Source organism: Nicotiana tomentosiformis, chromosome 4 (assembly GCF_000390325.3).
Source record: "Nicotiana tomentosiformis chromosome 4, ASM39032v3, whole genome shotgun sequence".
Lineage (NCBI taxonomy): Eukaryota > Viridiplantae > Streptophyta > Magnoliopsida > Solanales > Solanaceae > Nicotiana > Nicotiana tomentosiformis.
Genome location: NC_090815.1, coordinates 20,767,895 through 20,785,559, shown reverse-complemented (window position 1 = coordinate 20,785,559; position 17,665 = coordinate 20,767,895). Strand labels below are relative to the sequence as shown.

At 37.7% G+C, this 17,665-nt stretch overlaps 3 protein-coding genes across 5 annotated transcripts in view; all 3 read left to right on the top strand.

The window, feature by feature from the left end:
• The first annotated feature begins 4,712 nt into the window (after window positions 1–4,712).
• Window positions 4,713–5,033, top strand: LOC138909346 (uncharacterized). The gene has a single exon (XM_070200540.1). It carries the CDS (start codon window positions 4,713–4,715, stop codon window positions 5,031–5,033), a length of 321 nt encoding a protein of 106 aa, XP_070056641.1.
• Window positions 5,034–8,785: 3,752 nt separating this feature from the next.
• LOC104109291 (inactive leucine-rich repeat receptor-like serine/threonine-protein kinase At1g60630) lies at window positions 8,786–15,424 on the top strand. Its single transcript, XM_009618545.4, has 2 exons — window positions 8,786–11,369; window positions 14,462–15,424. Exons 1-2 carry the CDS (start codon window positions 9,992–9,994, stop codon window positions 15,118–15,120), a joined length of 2,037 nt encoding a protein of 678 aa, XP_009616840.1. The 5' UTR covers window positions 8,786–9,991; the 3' UTR covers window positions 15,121–15,424.
• A 1,957-nt stretch (window positions 15,425–17,381) lies between these two features.
• The window catches only part of LOC104109292 (ADP-ribosylation factor GTPase-activating protein AGD4-like), a 34,391-nt gene continuing 34,107 nt past the window's right edge, over window positions 17,382–17,665 (top strand). For 2 of the 3 annotated variants that reach the window (XM_009618548.4, XM_009618546.4), the window contains exon 1: window positions 17,383–17,600. Coding sequence is in view for 2 of the 3 variants with exons in the window: in XM_009618546.4 (XP_009616841.1) it covers window positions 17,547–17,600 (54 nt within the window). In the remaining variant the exon portion in view is untranslated. Of the gene's footprint in view, window positions 17,601–17,665 lie in introns of all 3 variants that reach the window. The other variant, XM_009618547.4, reaches the window with a different exon arrangement.

Here is a 17,665-nt window from a genome sequence, read left to right as displayed (position 1 = left end):
CAAGCAGGCTTAGTAGAGCCTCGCGAATCGGTACAAAGATGTCTGTACTTGTCTTCGGGAGGCTATGGAACTGTTAGGAAAAGTTTCACTTCTTTGATTCCTTATCGTGCGAATTTGTTGGCTTCGAAATTCTAAATCTATGTCTTTCTATTCTTTCATAGATGGTGAGGACACACACAGATGAATCGGATGATAAGACACTCGTGCCCTGCCAGAGCCGCAAGAGGTCGGGGTTGGGGCAGAGGCCGAGGATGGGCACGTGGTACAGCTAGAGAACCTACCCTAGATGCTATAGAGGAGCCACCAGTAGCTCCAGTTGGAGGGCAGGCACCTGAGACCCCTGTAACTACCCCCACACTTCAGGAGACTCTCGCCTAATTTTTGAGCATGTTTGGCACTTTAGCACAGGTATGGTTGATCCCACTTACTCCTGGCATATCTCAGGCCGGGGGAGGAGCACAGACTCCCGCCGCCCATACCCCAGCACAGTGGGTCCATGTTGACCAGGTCCTAGAGGTCATACCAGTGCAGCCGGTTGTCCCAGTTCAGTCCGAGGTTAGGGCGGTAGCTTCTTAGGGGGAGGAACTCAAACTTGAGAGGTACAAAAAGTACCACCCTCATACTTTTAGATGATTGGCTTTAGAGGACGCACAAGGTTTTCTATAAGAGTGCCATTGTATCCTCCATACTATAGGTATTATGGAGTCGAATGGGGTTGCTTACACTATGTTTCAGCTTAAGGGAGCGGCTTATCAGTGGTGGAGAACGTATGAGTTGGTTAGCCCAACCGAGGCAACTTCACTCACTTGGGCTCATTTCTTAGAGATGTTCATGAGGGAATTTATTCCTCAGAGTCTTAGGGATGCATGGCACGCAAAGTTTGAGCAGTTGCGCCAGGGTGCTATGCCCGTATCAGAGTATGCAGTATGGTTCAGCGAGTTGTCGAGGCATGCACCTGCATTAGTTTCCACTGTAAGAGAGCGAGCTCGTCAATTTATCGAGGGGCTCAACCCCACGTAGTAGATTTAGCATGCCTCGAGAGTTGGAGACTGGCATCACATACCAGTAGACTGTGGAGATCACTCGGAGATTGGAGGGTGTGTGGGGCCTAAAAGAGAGGAGAAGGAGGCCAAGAGGCCTCGAGATTCTAGCACATATAGTGGTGCCCGTGCCCCAGTTGCAGCCCGTCATGGTAGAGACTATGTGAGTCGTCATGTTCATTCAGCACTACTCCTAGGCCTCAGGATGCCTATTATGCACTGCCACTGTCTAGTACATCTCCTGCACGGGGTATTTTCAGTGGCCCAGTCCAACCGACCGGGCCCGAACCAATTCCGACAGTCACGTCCTCTGATAGCTTGTTTTAAGTGTGGTGACACTCGTCATATGGTGAGGGACTGCCCGAGACTTAGGAAGGGTGCACCTCCACAGACTACTCAAGCCCCACGTATTCCACAGGACCCTCAGGCTTCTCAGGCCGTGGTTACCGCACCAGTTGCCACTCCACCTGCACAGCTAGCTAGAGGTGGAGGTCGGGCAGGTAAAGGTCGCCCTAGAGGGGGAGGCCAGTCCAGATGGTATGCTCTTCCTACTAGGACGTAGGCGGTTGCATCAGACTGAGTTATTACAAATACCGTTCCGGTTTGTCATAGAGATACATCTGTCTTATTTGATCCAGGCTCCACTTATACTTATGTATCATCTTACTTTGCCCCATATATGGGTATATCCCGTGCTTCTTTGAGTTCTCTTCTCTATGTGTCCATGCCTGTGGGAGATTCCATTATTGTTGACCGTGTGTATCGGTCATGTTTAGTTGATCTTGGTGTTTTTGAGACCATAGACGATCTATTGTTGCTCAGTATGGTAGATTTTGATGTTATTTTGGGCACGGACTGATTGTCACCCTATCATAATATCCTTGATTGTCACGCAAAGACGGTGAGTTGGCTATGCCAGGTTTGCCACGGTTGGAGTGGAGTGGTACCTTGGATTATGTTCCTAGCAGGGTGTTGTATTTCCTTAAGGCACAACAAATGGTTGGGAAGGGGTGTGAGGCATATCTAACCTACATGAGAGATGTCAGTGTTGATACTCGTACCGTTGAGTCAATTCCGATAGTGAGGGATTATCTAGATGTATTTCTGGCGGATCTTCCTAGCATGCCGCCCGACACGAATATCGATCTTGGTATTGATTTGTTATCGGGCACTCAGCCCATTTTTATTCCACCATATCGTATGGCCCAAGCAGAGTTAAAAGAGTTAAAGGAGCAGTTGCAAGAATTGCTTGATAAGGGTTTCATTCGGCCTAGTGTGTCACTTTGGGGTGCTCCAGTGTTATTTGTAAATAAGAAGGATGGTTCTATGCATATGCGTATTGATTATCGATAGTTGAACAAGGTGACAGTGGAGAACAAGTATCCATTACCATGCATTGATGACCTATTTGATTAACTATAGGGTGCTATAGTGTTCTCAAAGATTAATTTGCGGTCAGGCTATCATCATTTGAAGGTTCGGGAGCCAGATATCCCGAAGACTGCCTTCAAGACTTGGTATGGTCATTACGAGTTCCCTGTGATGTCATTTGGGCTGACCAACGACCCAACAACATTCATGCACTTAATAAACAGTGTATTCTAGCCCTATCTTGACTTATTCGTCATCGTGTTTATTGACGACATCTTGGTGTACTCCCGGAGCTGAGAGGATCATGAGCAGCACGTGAGGATCATGCTCCATACATTGAGAGAAAAGAAATTGTATGCCAAATTTTCAAAGTGTGAATTCTGGCATGATTCAGTGGCGTTTTTGGGTCATGTAATGTCAAGTGAGGGGATCAAGGTAGATCTGAAGAAGATTGAAGCAGTGCAGAGTTGGCTCAGACCGTCTTCAGATATTGAGATCCGGAGTTTTTGGTTTGGCACGGTATTATTTCCGATTCGTAAAGGGTTTCTCATTGCTGCACCTATGACCAGATTGACCCAGAAGGGTGCTCCGTTCAGGTGGACCGAGGAGTGCGATGAGAGCTTTCAAAAGTTCAAGACTACTTTGACTACAAACCAGTGTTGGTGTTGCCTACGGGTTTGGGGTCTTACACTGTATATTATGATGCATCGCGTGTTGGCCTTTACGCGGTGTTGATGCAGGACAGTAGGGTGATTGCCTACGCATCTCGAAAGTTGAAGGTGCATGAGAAGAATTATCTTGTCCACGACCTTGAGTTAGCAGCTATTCTTCATGTCTTGAAGATTTGACGGCACTATTTGTATGGTGTTCCTTGTGAGGTCTATACCGACCACTGAAGTCTGCAACATCTGTTCAAATAGAAGGATCTTAACTTGCGTCAGCGGAGATGATTAGCGTTACTTAAGGACTATGATATCATAATTCAATATCATCCTGGGAAGGCCAATGTGGTGGCCGATGCCTTAAGTCGTAAGGCGGAGAGCTTGGGCAGTTTAGCATATCTATTGACAGCAGAGAGGACATTAGCATTGGATGTTCAGACCTTGGCCTACCAGTTGGTTATATTGGATATTTCAGAGTCGAGTCGAGTCTTAGGCTTGTGTGGTTTCTCGGTCTTCTCTATATGATCGTATCAGAGATCATCAGTATAATGACTCCTATCAACTTGTCCTCAAGACACGGTTCTGCACGGCGACTCCATGAAGGTCACTATTGGGGATGGCAGTGTGTTATAGATGCAAGGTAAGCTATATGTGCCCAATATAGATAGATTGCATGAGTTGATTCTTCAGGAGGCCCATAATTCGCGGTACTCCATTCATCCTGGTGCCGCCAAGATATATCAGGACTTGAGGCAACACTATTGGTAGAGGAGAATGAAGAAGGACATAGTGGAGTATGTAGCTCGCTATCTAAACTGTCAGCAGGTGAAGTACGAGCATCAGCGGCCATGTGGATTACTTTAGAGGCTAGAGATTCCAGAGTGGAAATAGGAGCGAGTTACTGTGGATTTTGTTGTTGGGCTCCTACGAACTCAGAGGATGTTCGATGTAGTATGTGTAGTTGTGGATAGGTTGACAAAGCCGACTTATTTCATTCTAGTGGTAGCTACTTATTCTTTAGAGTAGCTGGCTCAGGTTTATATTAGCGAGATTGTCCGACTTCATGGCGTGCCGGTATCCATAATCTCTAACCGGGGTACGCAGTTTATATCACGATTCTGGAGGGTCGTACACCATGAGTTAGACACACGGGTTGAGTTGAGTACAATATTTCACCCTCAGACGGACGGGCAGTCCGAGCGCACTATTCAGATATTGGAGAATATGCTTTGTGCATGTGTGATGGAGTTTGGGGGTTCTTGGGATCAGTTATTGGCACCTGCGGAATTTGCCTACAATAACAGTTATCAGTCGATCATTCAGATGACTCCATATAAAGCCTTGTATGGGAGACGGTGTCGGTGTCTGGTAGGTTGGTTTGATCCGGGTAAGGCTAGGCTATTGGGTACAGACTTGGTTCAAGATGCTTCGGAAAAGCTTAAATTGATTCAAGATCGGGTTCGCACAGCCCAATCTAGACATAAGAGTTATGCGGATCAGAAGGTTCGCGACGTTGCATTCATGGTTTAGGATCTTGCTATGGGTTTCGCCCACGAAGGGTGTTATGAGGTTCAGAAAGAAGGGCAAATTAACCCCTAGGTATATCACGCCTTTTATAATTATTGAGAGAATTGGAGAGATGGCCTACAAGCTTGCACTGCCATCTAGCCTAGCTGCAACTCGTCCAGTATTCCATGTTTCTATTCTCCGAAAGTATCACGGTGATCCGTCTCATGTGTTAGATTTCAGCTCAGTCCAGTTGGACAAGGATTTGTCTTATGTGAAGGAGCCGGTGGTCATTTTGGACAGTCGGGTCCAAAAGTTGAGGTTGAAGAACATTGCTTCAGTGAAGGTTCAGTGGAGGGGTCAACCAGTCAAGGAGGTGACCTGGGAGACCGAGCATGATATGTGTAGCCGTTATCCTCATCTTTTCACTACTTCGGGTATGTCTCTGTACTAGTTCGAGTGCGAACGTTTGTCTTAAGAGGGGGAAGATGTAATGATCCGGCCGGTTGTTTTGAGTATTTTAGCCCTGATCCCCTAATTATTGCTTCCTCTATGTTGTATTATGGATATTTGACTTGACGACGATTTTTGGTTTTGGTTTCGGGCGAGTTTCGGAATGGAATGGGACATATAGTCCCTAAGTTGGAGCTTTGAGTTGAAAGGACTAACAGTAGTTTGACTTTTATGTAGACGACTCCGGAATGGAGCTTTAACAGTTCCAACAGTTTCGTATGGTGATTTTGGACATAGGAGCATGTCCGGATGTCGATTTGGAGGCCCGTAGGTCATTTCGGCGTGAATAACTAACCCTATATAATATGTGAATAACTATCTATAATCTATGTATACCGATTAGAAAAAATAAATAATGAACCCGACCGATTATTTGTGTAAAGATCCCTTTTCCATAATCGAAAGTGATCAAAGAAATTAGCCTATTAGTTAGCGCAATTGAGGCCCAATGTGGGCTTGAAAGCTTAAAAGCTTGTTTTGGGCCATTGAAATGAAGATCGTACTCATTCATGAGCTCATAAATGTAGGCCCAGTAAGGCATTAAATGGGGGTTACACGATTATATATATATAAAAAAGACCCTTACATGAATAGCCGGTTGGAGTTGCTGTTTATTTTTTTTAGTAAATATACATAGATTATACACATTTATGCGCATATTATACATGTATTAAACATCCGACGACTATTTTTAGTTTAAGAGGTTGGGATATTTGGGTTAATTCTTCTATATTGTAAAGCTAACTCATGTATAATATGTGTGTAGGTGTGTATAATCTATGTATACTGCTAAAAAAATAAATAGTAAATCTAACCAACTATTTATGTAAGATCAACGTAACCAAAGAAATTAGTCCATTAGTTAGCGCTATTCCGACCCACACAGTCTTGAAAGCTTAAAAGATGTGTTGGGCCATACAGATGAAGATAGTACTTATTCATGGTCTCACGGCCCACTAAGGGGCCAGATGTAGAGAAGGCTCCAAATGTTCCAATTATTTTTTTCAATTTCAATCAAATATTGTCCAAATGTTGAAAATCTTGAAACTTTTTCAAAATATTTTTTAGTCTTTCGGTGTGATCCCATACCCCACTTGGAAAATTACACTAAGCATATCGTTGTTATTAGTAAGTTTTCTAGTCAACCAATGTTTCAATTTTTATAAAAACTACAACACTCCTCTTGGTGTTTGATTTGAAAAGAATTTTTTTTTTCGGTGCTTTTTTAGTTTCCGAGAAAATTAGAACAAAAAGAATTCACACTTTTCAATTTAAATGTCAAATGACCTATACTAGAAGGGACAAAAGTCCATAATACCAGTCAACATTTATTTCATGCCTATGTTTATTCATAAAGAATTGTCAAGATACCCCCGATATATTTGGTGAGACGGATGAAATCCTTCAACTCTTAGTTAGAGGTAACCGATTTAAGCTTTGAAAATATTATTTTTTTTATAGAGAGAATTTTCTCCTTTAATGGACAACTAGCACGTAATCCAGGCCACGCCTTATGACGAAAGAGGGAGAAAGGGCGGATCACTTGTCGATCCGTGATCAAAGAAAAACTATATCCGAAGAATGTAATACAAATTAACAAGTACAAAAGGATAGAGTTCTCTATTAATCCACGCTTGTTGATGAGACAGTGACAAATGATTATTTTTAAAATAAAAAAATATCAGGACAACCCTCAAATAAAAAATTTAGAAGGATTTAGTGTAAGAAGGGAAAAAAATACAAGAAACTGTAAAGATGCCTTGCACAATCAAAGATAAATCTCAAGGAAGGTTAATAAAATTATACCTATCAACTAATTTTGTTTTCTTACTTTTGTTTTTCTTGTCTTCCAATTAAACCTAATATAAAATGTCAGATTATTAGTCCATATTACGTCCTTAATACTCTTTACCTTAGTCATTATTCATTACTCATTAATTACTACTCGATACTAACTTTTACGTAAAGTTTTCAATTCAATTAATGCCACGACAGTTTCACCATTGATGCCTTTACAGCTTTTCTCGTTTCAGAAAAAGGCTTTTTGTTGCAACATTATAATAACTATAGAATGAATGAAAAGAGACTGCAAAAACTTGGACCACTTAAATTATCATTTACTCTACCTTGTAAAATTTAAAGAGTATAAATATTTATTAAATGAGATAGCTGGTTTTGCATGGTCATTATTATGTTGGGGGCATTTGTTTTGTCTTATAAAGTAAATGAGATTGAATTTATTATTATTATTATACGGTTTATACCATGCTCCTTGACGTTATACATTAAATGAATTTTGTTATGACTTTTATAATTCGTTCCTTTTTATTTTTCACACCAAAGAAACAAAATCTTCAATGTTAGGTCACTCACCTGCATATTTGATAGGTAATACTTTCCTCCTAATTAGTAGAGTCCGCGGATTTTTGATTTTAATTCTATGGGTTCAATTTTATATTTTTTTAGCATTGAACCCATTATATTATAAAGTTATGCATTTATATTTACTATTTATTATAAATTTATGCTCCGCATCGAAAATACTTGATTCAGTTGAACCCGATAATTGTATGCTACATCTGACCCGTCCCTTGTTGATCTAAATCTAACCAGCGTGAATGAAGATTAGTGGAACTAGTTGATTTTGAATAACGAAAAGATTAATTGTAGTGCAAATATTGTTATAACTTTGAAATGATGTAAATATCGAATATCATTTTAATATTAAGATGTTTGACTCACAATACACCTCTAATTATTAAGATGTTATCTCTATAAATATTAAATAATTAAGATTGTTTCTTGTTCTGAAGGTCAGAATGTATGCAAGTTATTTATATGTAAATCATATAAATATTATAGAAAATATTAATTATATGATATTTTAAAAATTATTTGCTTGACGAAGCACTAGCAGCGGTGGCAGTTGGACACTAGTGGTAATTGACGATTTTGGTCGTATAGGTAGAACTTTTATTATCGACAGGCAACAAAAGTGGAGTATACTATTCCTATATGATTATTTGATATTCATGTCATTTCATTTAAAATCGTCTTAATCAAACATTTAAAAATTTATTTTTTTTAACTAAAAGTTCTCTATATCTTCTATTATTATATAGATCTTTAACAAGTCTAATTTTTTTCTTCTTACTGAATAGTAAACTTAAAGTAAAACCGTCAACATTACTAAGGCGCGTTTATTAAAAAAACTTCTCTTTTTTCAAATAAATAAATAAATCAAAAATGTATTTGTCCATGAAATTTTATAAGTTCTTGAAAAAATTTCGAAGATAAGTTTATCAAAAATCACTTTTTCAGAAATTTTGGAAAAACTTTTTTCCTCGCTCACAAAACTGTAATACATGTCTAAGCATAATTTTAAATTTCAAATATCTTTTTTTCAACTTAACTCAAAATACTATTTTTTTTTAAAATATATAATTTTTATGTCCAAACGCCTACTAAATGTTAATTCCAAGAAACGAAACTATTTCCTCCAAGAAAAATGAAAATATATTTGACAGCATCACTGTCTAGTAAACGTTACTAGTAACTAGTAAGTCAATGTCTGAAACGGAGTAAAGTTTGTGACAAATAAACTGCCCGTGTCACCAAACATGAATACATTAATTACAATCTACTATCGCCTTCAATTTCTTCACCTATTTCCTGAGACCCCATTTTCATCTCAGCCAAAAAACCCACCTGTCCTCTTCTCTCTCTTTTTTTTTTCTGTCCCTTTCTTTCTACAGTTTTCTCGTCCCTCTATCCTATAAAGACTGATATCAATGTAACATAACATGGTTGCAGACCAAATTGCAAGAAAAATACTATAGAAATAAGATTACTTGAATTGGATCCAATGCCTTTCAAGCTTCAAAAACACCCCTCAAAATTCAAATAAATGTTTTTAGTAGTCCAATGTGTTTTTCCTTTTAAAATTCAGCAAAGAAATGTATTTTATTACACACCCAAATCATTGTTCCAGTAAAATGAGAAGCATTTTTGGGTGTCTCTGCAAACTCTGAACCCTGTCACGTGAAGTTTAAGCCAAAAAAATTCAAGAAACGAAGCCCCCCAAATCTTGAAATTCTTTGTACTATTAATCCCATTTCTCTTTGTTTATGGTAACTGAGTTTTTTTTTAGGTTCCATTAAAAGTGAAAGTACTAGCACAGTGAACAAAGAGTAAATATGTTGTGGATTTTGTTTGCTTCTGTTTTGGAGGTGTTGTCAAGTTTGATTTATAGCTTGTGAGTCAAAGCTATTGTCATTGATGATAATGACACTAATTGGCGCCTTCTGTTACACTTCCTCATTACATTCTTTTAAAGTGGTAGATCTGAAGATTCTGGTGTTGAAAGTGATCTTGTTAAAACTCTTTAGATAGAAAGCTAATTGTCTTTTGGATCTTTCAGTTTTCAAGATTCTATCTGATTTTTTTGTCCTCCTCAATACCAAATAAAAACACTTCCACCTTTTTTCCTCCACCATACCAAAACCCAAATCAAGACTCCATTTTTAATCTGCTGTTCAACTTTTTAGTGTTTCATTCATCAGTAGAAATCCAAATCAAGACTCCATTTTTAACTTGCAGTTCAACATTTTAGTGCTAATTCATAAGTAGAAATCCAAATCAAGACTCCATTTTTACTCTTCAATTGAGCATTTCAGTGTTCATTCATCAATGGAAATCCAAATCAAGACTCCATTTTTACTCTGCATTTGAGCTTTTTAGTGCTCATTCATGAAAATCCAAATCAAGAATCCATTTTAACTCTGCAGTTGAGCATTTTAGAGCTCATTCATCAATGAAAATGCCAACTTTAGTGAAAATCAAGAACCCCTTTTGGCTGTAGAGTTGAACAAGAACAATTCAGTGTTCATTGATTCAACAATGGAAATGTTATCAATTTCAATGGGAATCAAGAACCCACTTTTGTACTTAAGGTACAATTCATGTCACAAAATGTTCTTTTTAATCTTCTCAATATTTTCCATATTTTTCCCACTTGTAAAATCAGGAGATGCTGAAGCTTTACTAGCATTGAAAGCCACAGTAGACCCAAAAAACATTCTTGATTGGAAAAAAGGGACTGATTTATGTCAATGGCAAGGTGTAAAAGAATGCATGAATGGAAAAAGAGTTACAAAGCTTGTAGTTGAAAATCTAAATTTGAGTGGCAGATTGGACGAAAATGCCCTCAATCAATTGGATCAATTACGAGTTTTATCCTTCAAACAGAACTCCATTTCCGGCCAAATTCCTAACCTCGCCGGACTTTTCAACCTCAAATCCCTCTTCCTCAATAACAACAACTTCTCCGGTGAGTTTCCGGCGTCCATCACTGTCCTCCACCGCATCAAAGTCGTGGTACTCGCCGGCAACGATCTGTCAGGCGAAATTCCGCCGTCGTTTACGAAATTATCCCGGCTTTACGTGCTGTATTTACAGGACAATCACTTCACCGGCGAAATCCCGCCGTTGAATCAACCGAGTTTGAGATTCTTCAATGTGTCAAACAATCAACTCTCCGGCCGAATCCCTAATACTCCGGCGCTTTCTCGGTTCAACGAATCGTCTTTCGCCGGAAATGTCAATTTGTGCGGAGCCCAATTAAACCCTAAATGTACAATCTCCGGTCCTTCAATTAGCCCGTCGTATCCTATTAGTCCTTACAATGAATCTCACCATAAAAGAAGCAAAAAGCTTGTCATTATCATCGTTTCGGCGCTTGCCGGAGTTTTGCTGCTCTGCATTTTGACGGCGATTTTCATAGCATGTGTGAGAAAAAGAAGAAGAAAAAATAATGAAGGAAAAAGCAAAGGAATTGAAGCCGCTGCCACCGGCGGGGATGAAGAGGGGACAAGTGGCGGCGGTGGCAGTGGTGGTAATTTTGGAGGAAAAGAAGGGGCATTTTCATGGGATCAACAAGGAAGTGAAGGATTAGGGGCATTGGTGTTCTGCGGACCAGGGGATCAACAAATGAATTACAGCTTAGAGGATTTGTTGAAGGCTTCAGCTGAGACATTAGGGAGGGGTATAATGGGAAGTACATACAAAGCAGTGATGGAATCCGGTTACATTGTGACGGTGAAGCGGCTGAGGGATTCGAGGTTTCCTAGGTTAGAGGAATTCCGGCGACACGTGGAGATTATTGGTAGGCTAAGACATCCTAACTTGGTCCCACTCCGAGCATATTTTCAAGCTAAGGAAGAACGTTTGCTTGTCTATGATTATTTCCCTAATGGCAGCCTCTTCTCCCTCATTCATGGTACATATTATGTTTGTTACTTATTCATTTATATTATCATATTATTTATGTTGTTGAGTGAGCTCATGAATAGTGAAAGAAAACAACGGGAATAGTTAAGCTCATGAGTATTGAAAGGAAGAAAAAACAGGGGTTATTGAGCTTGTGAATAGTAAAAGTAAGAAAAAATGAGCATAGTTGAGTTCGTGAATAGTAGAAGCAAGAAAACGCGAGCATAGTTGAGCTCATGACTCATGAGTAGGGAAAGGAAGAAAAAAACGAGGATAATTGAGCTCGTGAAGAGTGAAACGAAGTAAAAACAGGGATAGTTAAGCTCATGAATAGTGAAGGGAAGAAATAACGGGGATAGATTTGGCGGGAGCGGGATAAACTTGCATTTAAGTGGTATAACGTGGAATTAATTAAGCAAATAACTTATTTACGTCTTGTATATGCATCGAATCAATAGATGCATGCATGTGTTTATTACTAAATTAGGTATTGCAATGGTTAATTAATGCCTAGTGCTCCTCTTTAGATTAAACTAGTTTAGTTTGGTGCAAATACACGTGGGGACAATTTTTTTGTCCGTGAAATCACTTGGTTATAGCTCAATCTCCAAAAGTCGGTTCCTTATTTGACATGGCCTTTTCTTTTTTTGAGTTCGAATTGTGACCTCTTGACTGTTTTATGGAACATTAGAGGACTTAAGTGGCCTATTTTTTGTGTTCATCTTTGTGAACTTTACATATTTTCCTTGAATTGTTTTGCTTTTTAATATGTTTCTTTGATCTTCTTCAGTTTTCTGTCTTTTTGTTAATTTTGAATTTTCTCCCATATAATTTGGTTTGGTAGTGTATCACTTTCTGGTTGGATTTTGTTTGGTAATGGTGGGGAAGAGAGGGACAACAAGGGAAGAGTGTAGGAGCCAACAAAGAAAATGAGACAAAAAAAGAGGAAAGCATGGAGATAAAGCTTTTAGGAATTAGGTTAACTGCCCAAGTGAGGACAAATATGTAAATCACAAAGTAAGTCCCAAACTTACTTTGGTATACTGATATGAGGATTATAGAAATATTTTATTTTGTTAAATTACTGGGCAAATAAGAAAAGAAAAGAAGTTCAAATAAGTAATAACTAACCTCTTCTAACCTTAGAGCTAGAGATGGAATTTTATTTATGAAAGAAGAGGACAAAGAACAATAGTGGTGTATAGTGATCTGCCTTTTGATTCTTACATTAGGGGGAAAACAGAAAAGGAAGATTTTTCATTTAAATAGATTGTGAAGAAGATGTCATTCTGAGAAGAGATTTTGAATTAGGAAACAAAAGAATGATGTCAATACTTCACTCGCATTTTTCGACCTTGCCATTTATAGATACTAACATAGTGCCAAAATAGTTGTCCACACATATGGAGATAACACATGCTACATTGAAACTAGAAAGACAAAATCATTGTTTTCAGCAATAACTTGCCTATAAGGTGGATTAGCAGCTCTGCTTGGTTTTTTTGAGTTCTGAACAATACAACTATAATGACCCTGCATATTGCTCGAATTTGCTTATGTAAGAGTTTCTTTGCCTTCTGCTGATTTTGCAACTTGTTTACTATGCTGCTAATAACTAAATTGACCATTGAACTTTCAAGGAGACCTGGAAAAGGAAATTGTTTCTCCAGAATAGAAATAATAAAGTTCAAATTGTTTCTCCTTATGTATATACACACAAAATAGATACACATATATACATCAGATACACATATACATCTCTTTTGCTCTTTATACATTTATGTGTTTATGTACTTGTATGGTCAGTATCAAAGCTAGGTATTTGAGTAAGGGGATTTAAATAAATGTAAAAATGTCACACCTAAGATATCAATCTATCTCGAGGGGATTCAATGGTTTATATACATGCAATTTTTTGTTTCTATCCTGCACAATGAAATTTTCCAGCGAAGGGGATTCAATTGAACCCCTTTCACCCAGGGTAGCTCCAACACTGTGTTTGGTGTACACACACACACACACACATACATACTTCCTTTGTCATTTATATGATACTCTTTCCTTTTTAGTTCGTTCCAAAAGAATGACATATTTCTTTATATGGAAACTCGTTTACTTTAAACTCTCATTTTGCCCTCAATGATATCCTCTTATAGCCATATAAAAGTCATTGCTTGTTTAGTGCTACAAGTTCCAGGGTACTTCTTGTATGTGCCAAAGTCTTTCTTTCTTTCTTAAACTTCATCCAGTTCAAGCATCACCATATAACATAAAACAGAGGGAGTCTGTATATATGTCTATGTATGTGTGTGTGTGATTATAGTTTGAATTGTCCTAAGTTTTTCTCGAAAACTAAATGTCCTATAAGTTGATCTGTTCCAAGTAAACTGAAGTTGCAATTCCGTTCTATTCTAGAGTGTGTCCGATGTGATACTTAATTTTTTTCCAATAGGAAAACTAGAATACACTACACCAGCGAGTAAGAACAATAAAGTTATTCATCTTATTAACTATTGTCAATTGACATACTGAATACTCAATTCACTAGTTGTAGTACTCTAGAGTAGGAATAGCAAGTTGGGGAATAATAAAAAATCATGTAGTTTAGATGCTAGTCTCTTCAAATAAAGTTCCAAGGATGCAGTGAAGCCATTGAATGTGAGTTGCTCTTTGGGGTCATTAGACCATTTCAGGCACTGTTGAGGAACAGGGCTAAAGGCATACCTAAGTTTGTTGGAACAAAAAGAACGTGGAGGATGCTTCTTGCCTCAAGCAATTGTATATGGACGCACCACCTCAAATAGTGTGTTTCCTCTGGTGTGGTTTAATCTTCTTACCAGTCGTGTAAGACCACATTTGAAGTTCTACAGTACATCGTGTTTTTATAGTCATGTTTCGAATTCTAGAGTTTTAGAATTATTAATCGCTAGGAATGGGGGAGGCAATTGTATTTTTGAAGAGAACGCATCTAAAATTAGCCCGAGGCTTTTTTAATCATTTTCTTGTTTTCTTGTATTTTCCGACAACCAATTTGTTTTGTTAATCAAATAATGCTCCAGATGATAACTATATTATATTGTTACTATGTGATTACTTTTGCAGGGTCAAGGGCTAATAGTGGTTCAAAGCCACTTCACTGGACCTCCTGTCTCAAAATTGCAGAGGATGTGGCTACTGGATTGCTTCATATCCATCAGAACCCTGGTCTGACTCATGGAAACTTGAAATCATCAAATGTACTCTTGGGGGCCGACTTTGAATCGTGCCTCACCGATTATGGCCTCATGCCATTTAGGAATCCAGATTCTCCAGAGGAATCCGGTGCTTCTTCCCTCTTTTACAGAGCTCCTGAATGTCGTGACATTCGAAGGCCAGTAACCCATCAGGCTGATGTCTATAGCTTTGGCGTCCTCCTGTTGGAGCTCCTCACCGGAAAGACCCCTTTCCAAGATCTTGTTCAAGAACATGGATCTGACATACCGAAATGGGTGAGATCTGTTCGAGAAGAAGAAACTGAATCGGGTGATGAACCTGCATCTAGTAATGAAGCCTCAGAAGAGAAACTTGGTGCTCTTTTAAACATAGCCATGGCTTGTGTTTCACTTGTAGCTGAGAATCGTCCCACGATGAAGGATGTTTTAAGGATGATTCGGGATGCTAGAGCAGAAGCTCAAGGGTCTTCTAATAGCAGTGACCATTCGCCAGGAAGATGGTCAGATACTGTCCAGAGCTTGCCGAGAGACGAACATTTGAGCATATGAGTTGTATACTTTTTGAAGGGTTTGAATAACGTGGCTTGATTCTTTTGAATCTTTGAAGCATCAATGAATATGAGTTATAATGGATTTGTTGATTCAGTTCTTGTAAAGACCAAGGGCTTTTTATTTTTCTTGTTTCTAGGTTTAGTTGTTAGTATCTAGGAGATTTGCTTTATACCACTTCATTGACATTCACTAGTTTAAGATCCATTCCTGAGTCAAAAGTTTGTTGCCAGCTTGTTTTGTGAGGATGTAATTGTAATTGAGGTTCCAACTCTTTTTTAGGAAATATCTTGTTTGTATCCAACTTCATGCTTTCATTCAATATTATCCCTCCTAATGAAATGGCTGATAGAATAGTTCCATGCTGCAGAAGAAAGTGATAATCTGCCCTTATGGCTTTTGGTTCTGTGATAAGAGAGAGAGATAAAAATGCAGACTAATTATTCAATCGAGTTTCAAACCGTGTGACAAAGTCCTCAAGATTTCTCGTATGTGTATATATATAGAAACAGTCCAAGTCCTAGTCCAGAAATGTCACAAAGATCAGGAGAAGATGGTAATTACGAAGACGAAAACTATTATCAAGATGCTCAAGACCCAAACGATGATTCAGAGATAGCTTTGATTCAGTAGCACTATACAATCTTGACACATAAAAATACAAGAATTGCTATCTGATACAAGAGTACAATAATACAACTACCAAAAGGGGAAATGACATAAATTAAGTAATACAGAGACATTTCAAAAAGAAGACTGAAAATAGCTGAAGAAGACTTGCAACAAAGCTCAAATAGACTTGCAACAAACTTTGAAAATAATTAGCGAGTGGAGAAAATAATTGCAAAACGACAAATAAAAGAGAATCATTTCTATTCAAGCCATGTGACGATATATATATATAAAATCTTGGGTGGGACAAGTCTTTAGACTTGTTTACTATCCAATGGTTGGTTATGCCTCCGGTGGTGGATCCGAGAGATGATTAAAAGAGTAGTTACGGAGTCAGATGCTACAAATTCTATTCATATTTTTGACTATTACTATTCAATTGATTTCCTACCTTATATTAACTAATAACTATGTGAAAACGAAAAATGTTACATTGGCTTAATTTATAGCCCATGGTGCACTTGAACCTATATTTTTTTTCCGTCAAATTAAGTATTTTATATACATATTTTTAAAAATTGTTCTTATATTAGCTTTGGTTGAATGATGCACTTGATTGAATATTGAGTTATTTACCCAAAGAAATAAGAATCAACTGTCACTTAATATTTTGCATGCTTCGTATTGCCAAGTAGTTTTCCAGTTGTTCTGAATGTGTTGGTGTTTTCTACTTACTAGTCAAGAACACCACAAAGGAAGTGGAGAAAATTGAGCAAGAAAACACTATCAAGTGTTTTGTGAGAGAGAGATATCACCAAATCACATTATACAGTTTCCTCTACACCTACATTAAATCTAATAAATTGTAGCACTTCACTTCCCTTATTTCCACTTCTTTTACAGCTTCCATATTAAATGCAACAGTTAACAGTTTTTTTTAAAAAGCTGTTTGATAAAATTTTAAAAAGAATTAAGTTTTATCTAACATTGGTATAAAAATATTTACAAAATTGTATCAATATAAAACTATTTACTATTAATAACTGTCTACTAAGTATGTACTACTTACTTGAAAGAGATAGTGAGTAACATGCCGTGGGCGGAGCTAGAAGCCCGAATATGGGTTCGGCCGAACCCATGAGTTTTTGCTTTAACAATGTATTTGAATTAAGAAATTCATTAAAAAAAAATTAAATTTAGAACCAAGTTATTAGCACTTGATTGTTGCTCTAAAATCTAGAGTTCAAAAAGTTAAAATCCTTGTTTCGCCTTTAGTAACATGTTAAAGCTGGTCAAATTGCACCGATGAAAATTTTAACATAATGAATTTAGATGTTTTGACTGTCTTTAGATGAATTCAAGATTTAGAGTGTATACATAATCTCAACTTAAATTAAGTAATATGAATAATGAATTAATGAGAATTTATATAGCCGAGTCCAACTAATTTAGAATGGTTGTTGTAATAAAAAACAAAAGGTGAATGTATAAAGTTAACAGTAAAATTTTGGATTATTCTTATTGATGATTTACTATTTTTTTTTAAACAATCCTTGAAATAAAATAGGGTCCTAACCAGCTCAAATACACATAATTCCACTCTCAAGAATGAATATTATAGTTATACAAAAGTGGCTCCATATAGCATTTGACAACCTACCAAAAAACAACCTTAAAATGACGTATCTGCCACTATGAATTAAGATCTGATCCTAAAAAGCTTCTTCATTTGGGAAAGTACAGTAATATCAAAATCGGATAGATCCATTCGCGTTTCTGATTCTAAACAAGTTGGAGTTTTTTGAAAGAGAAATATGTCAATGGCTGCGTTTATTAAGCTGGAAGATTCTCCTATGTTCCAGAAACAAGTTAGATTTTGCTTTTAATCCCCTTCTCTCCTTTTTTTTTTTCTTGTAAAATTTATTTATTTTTT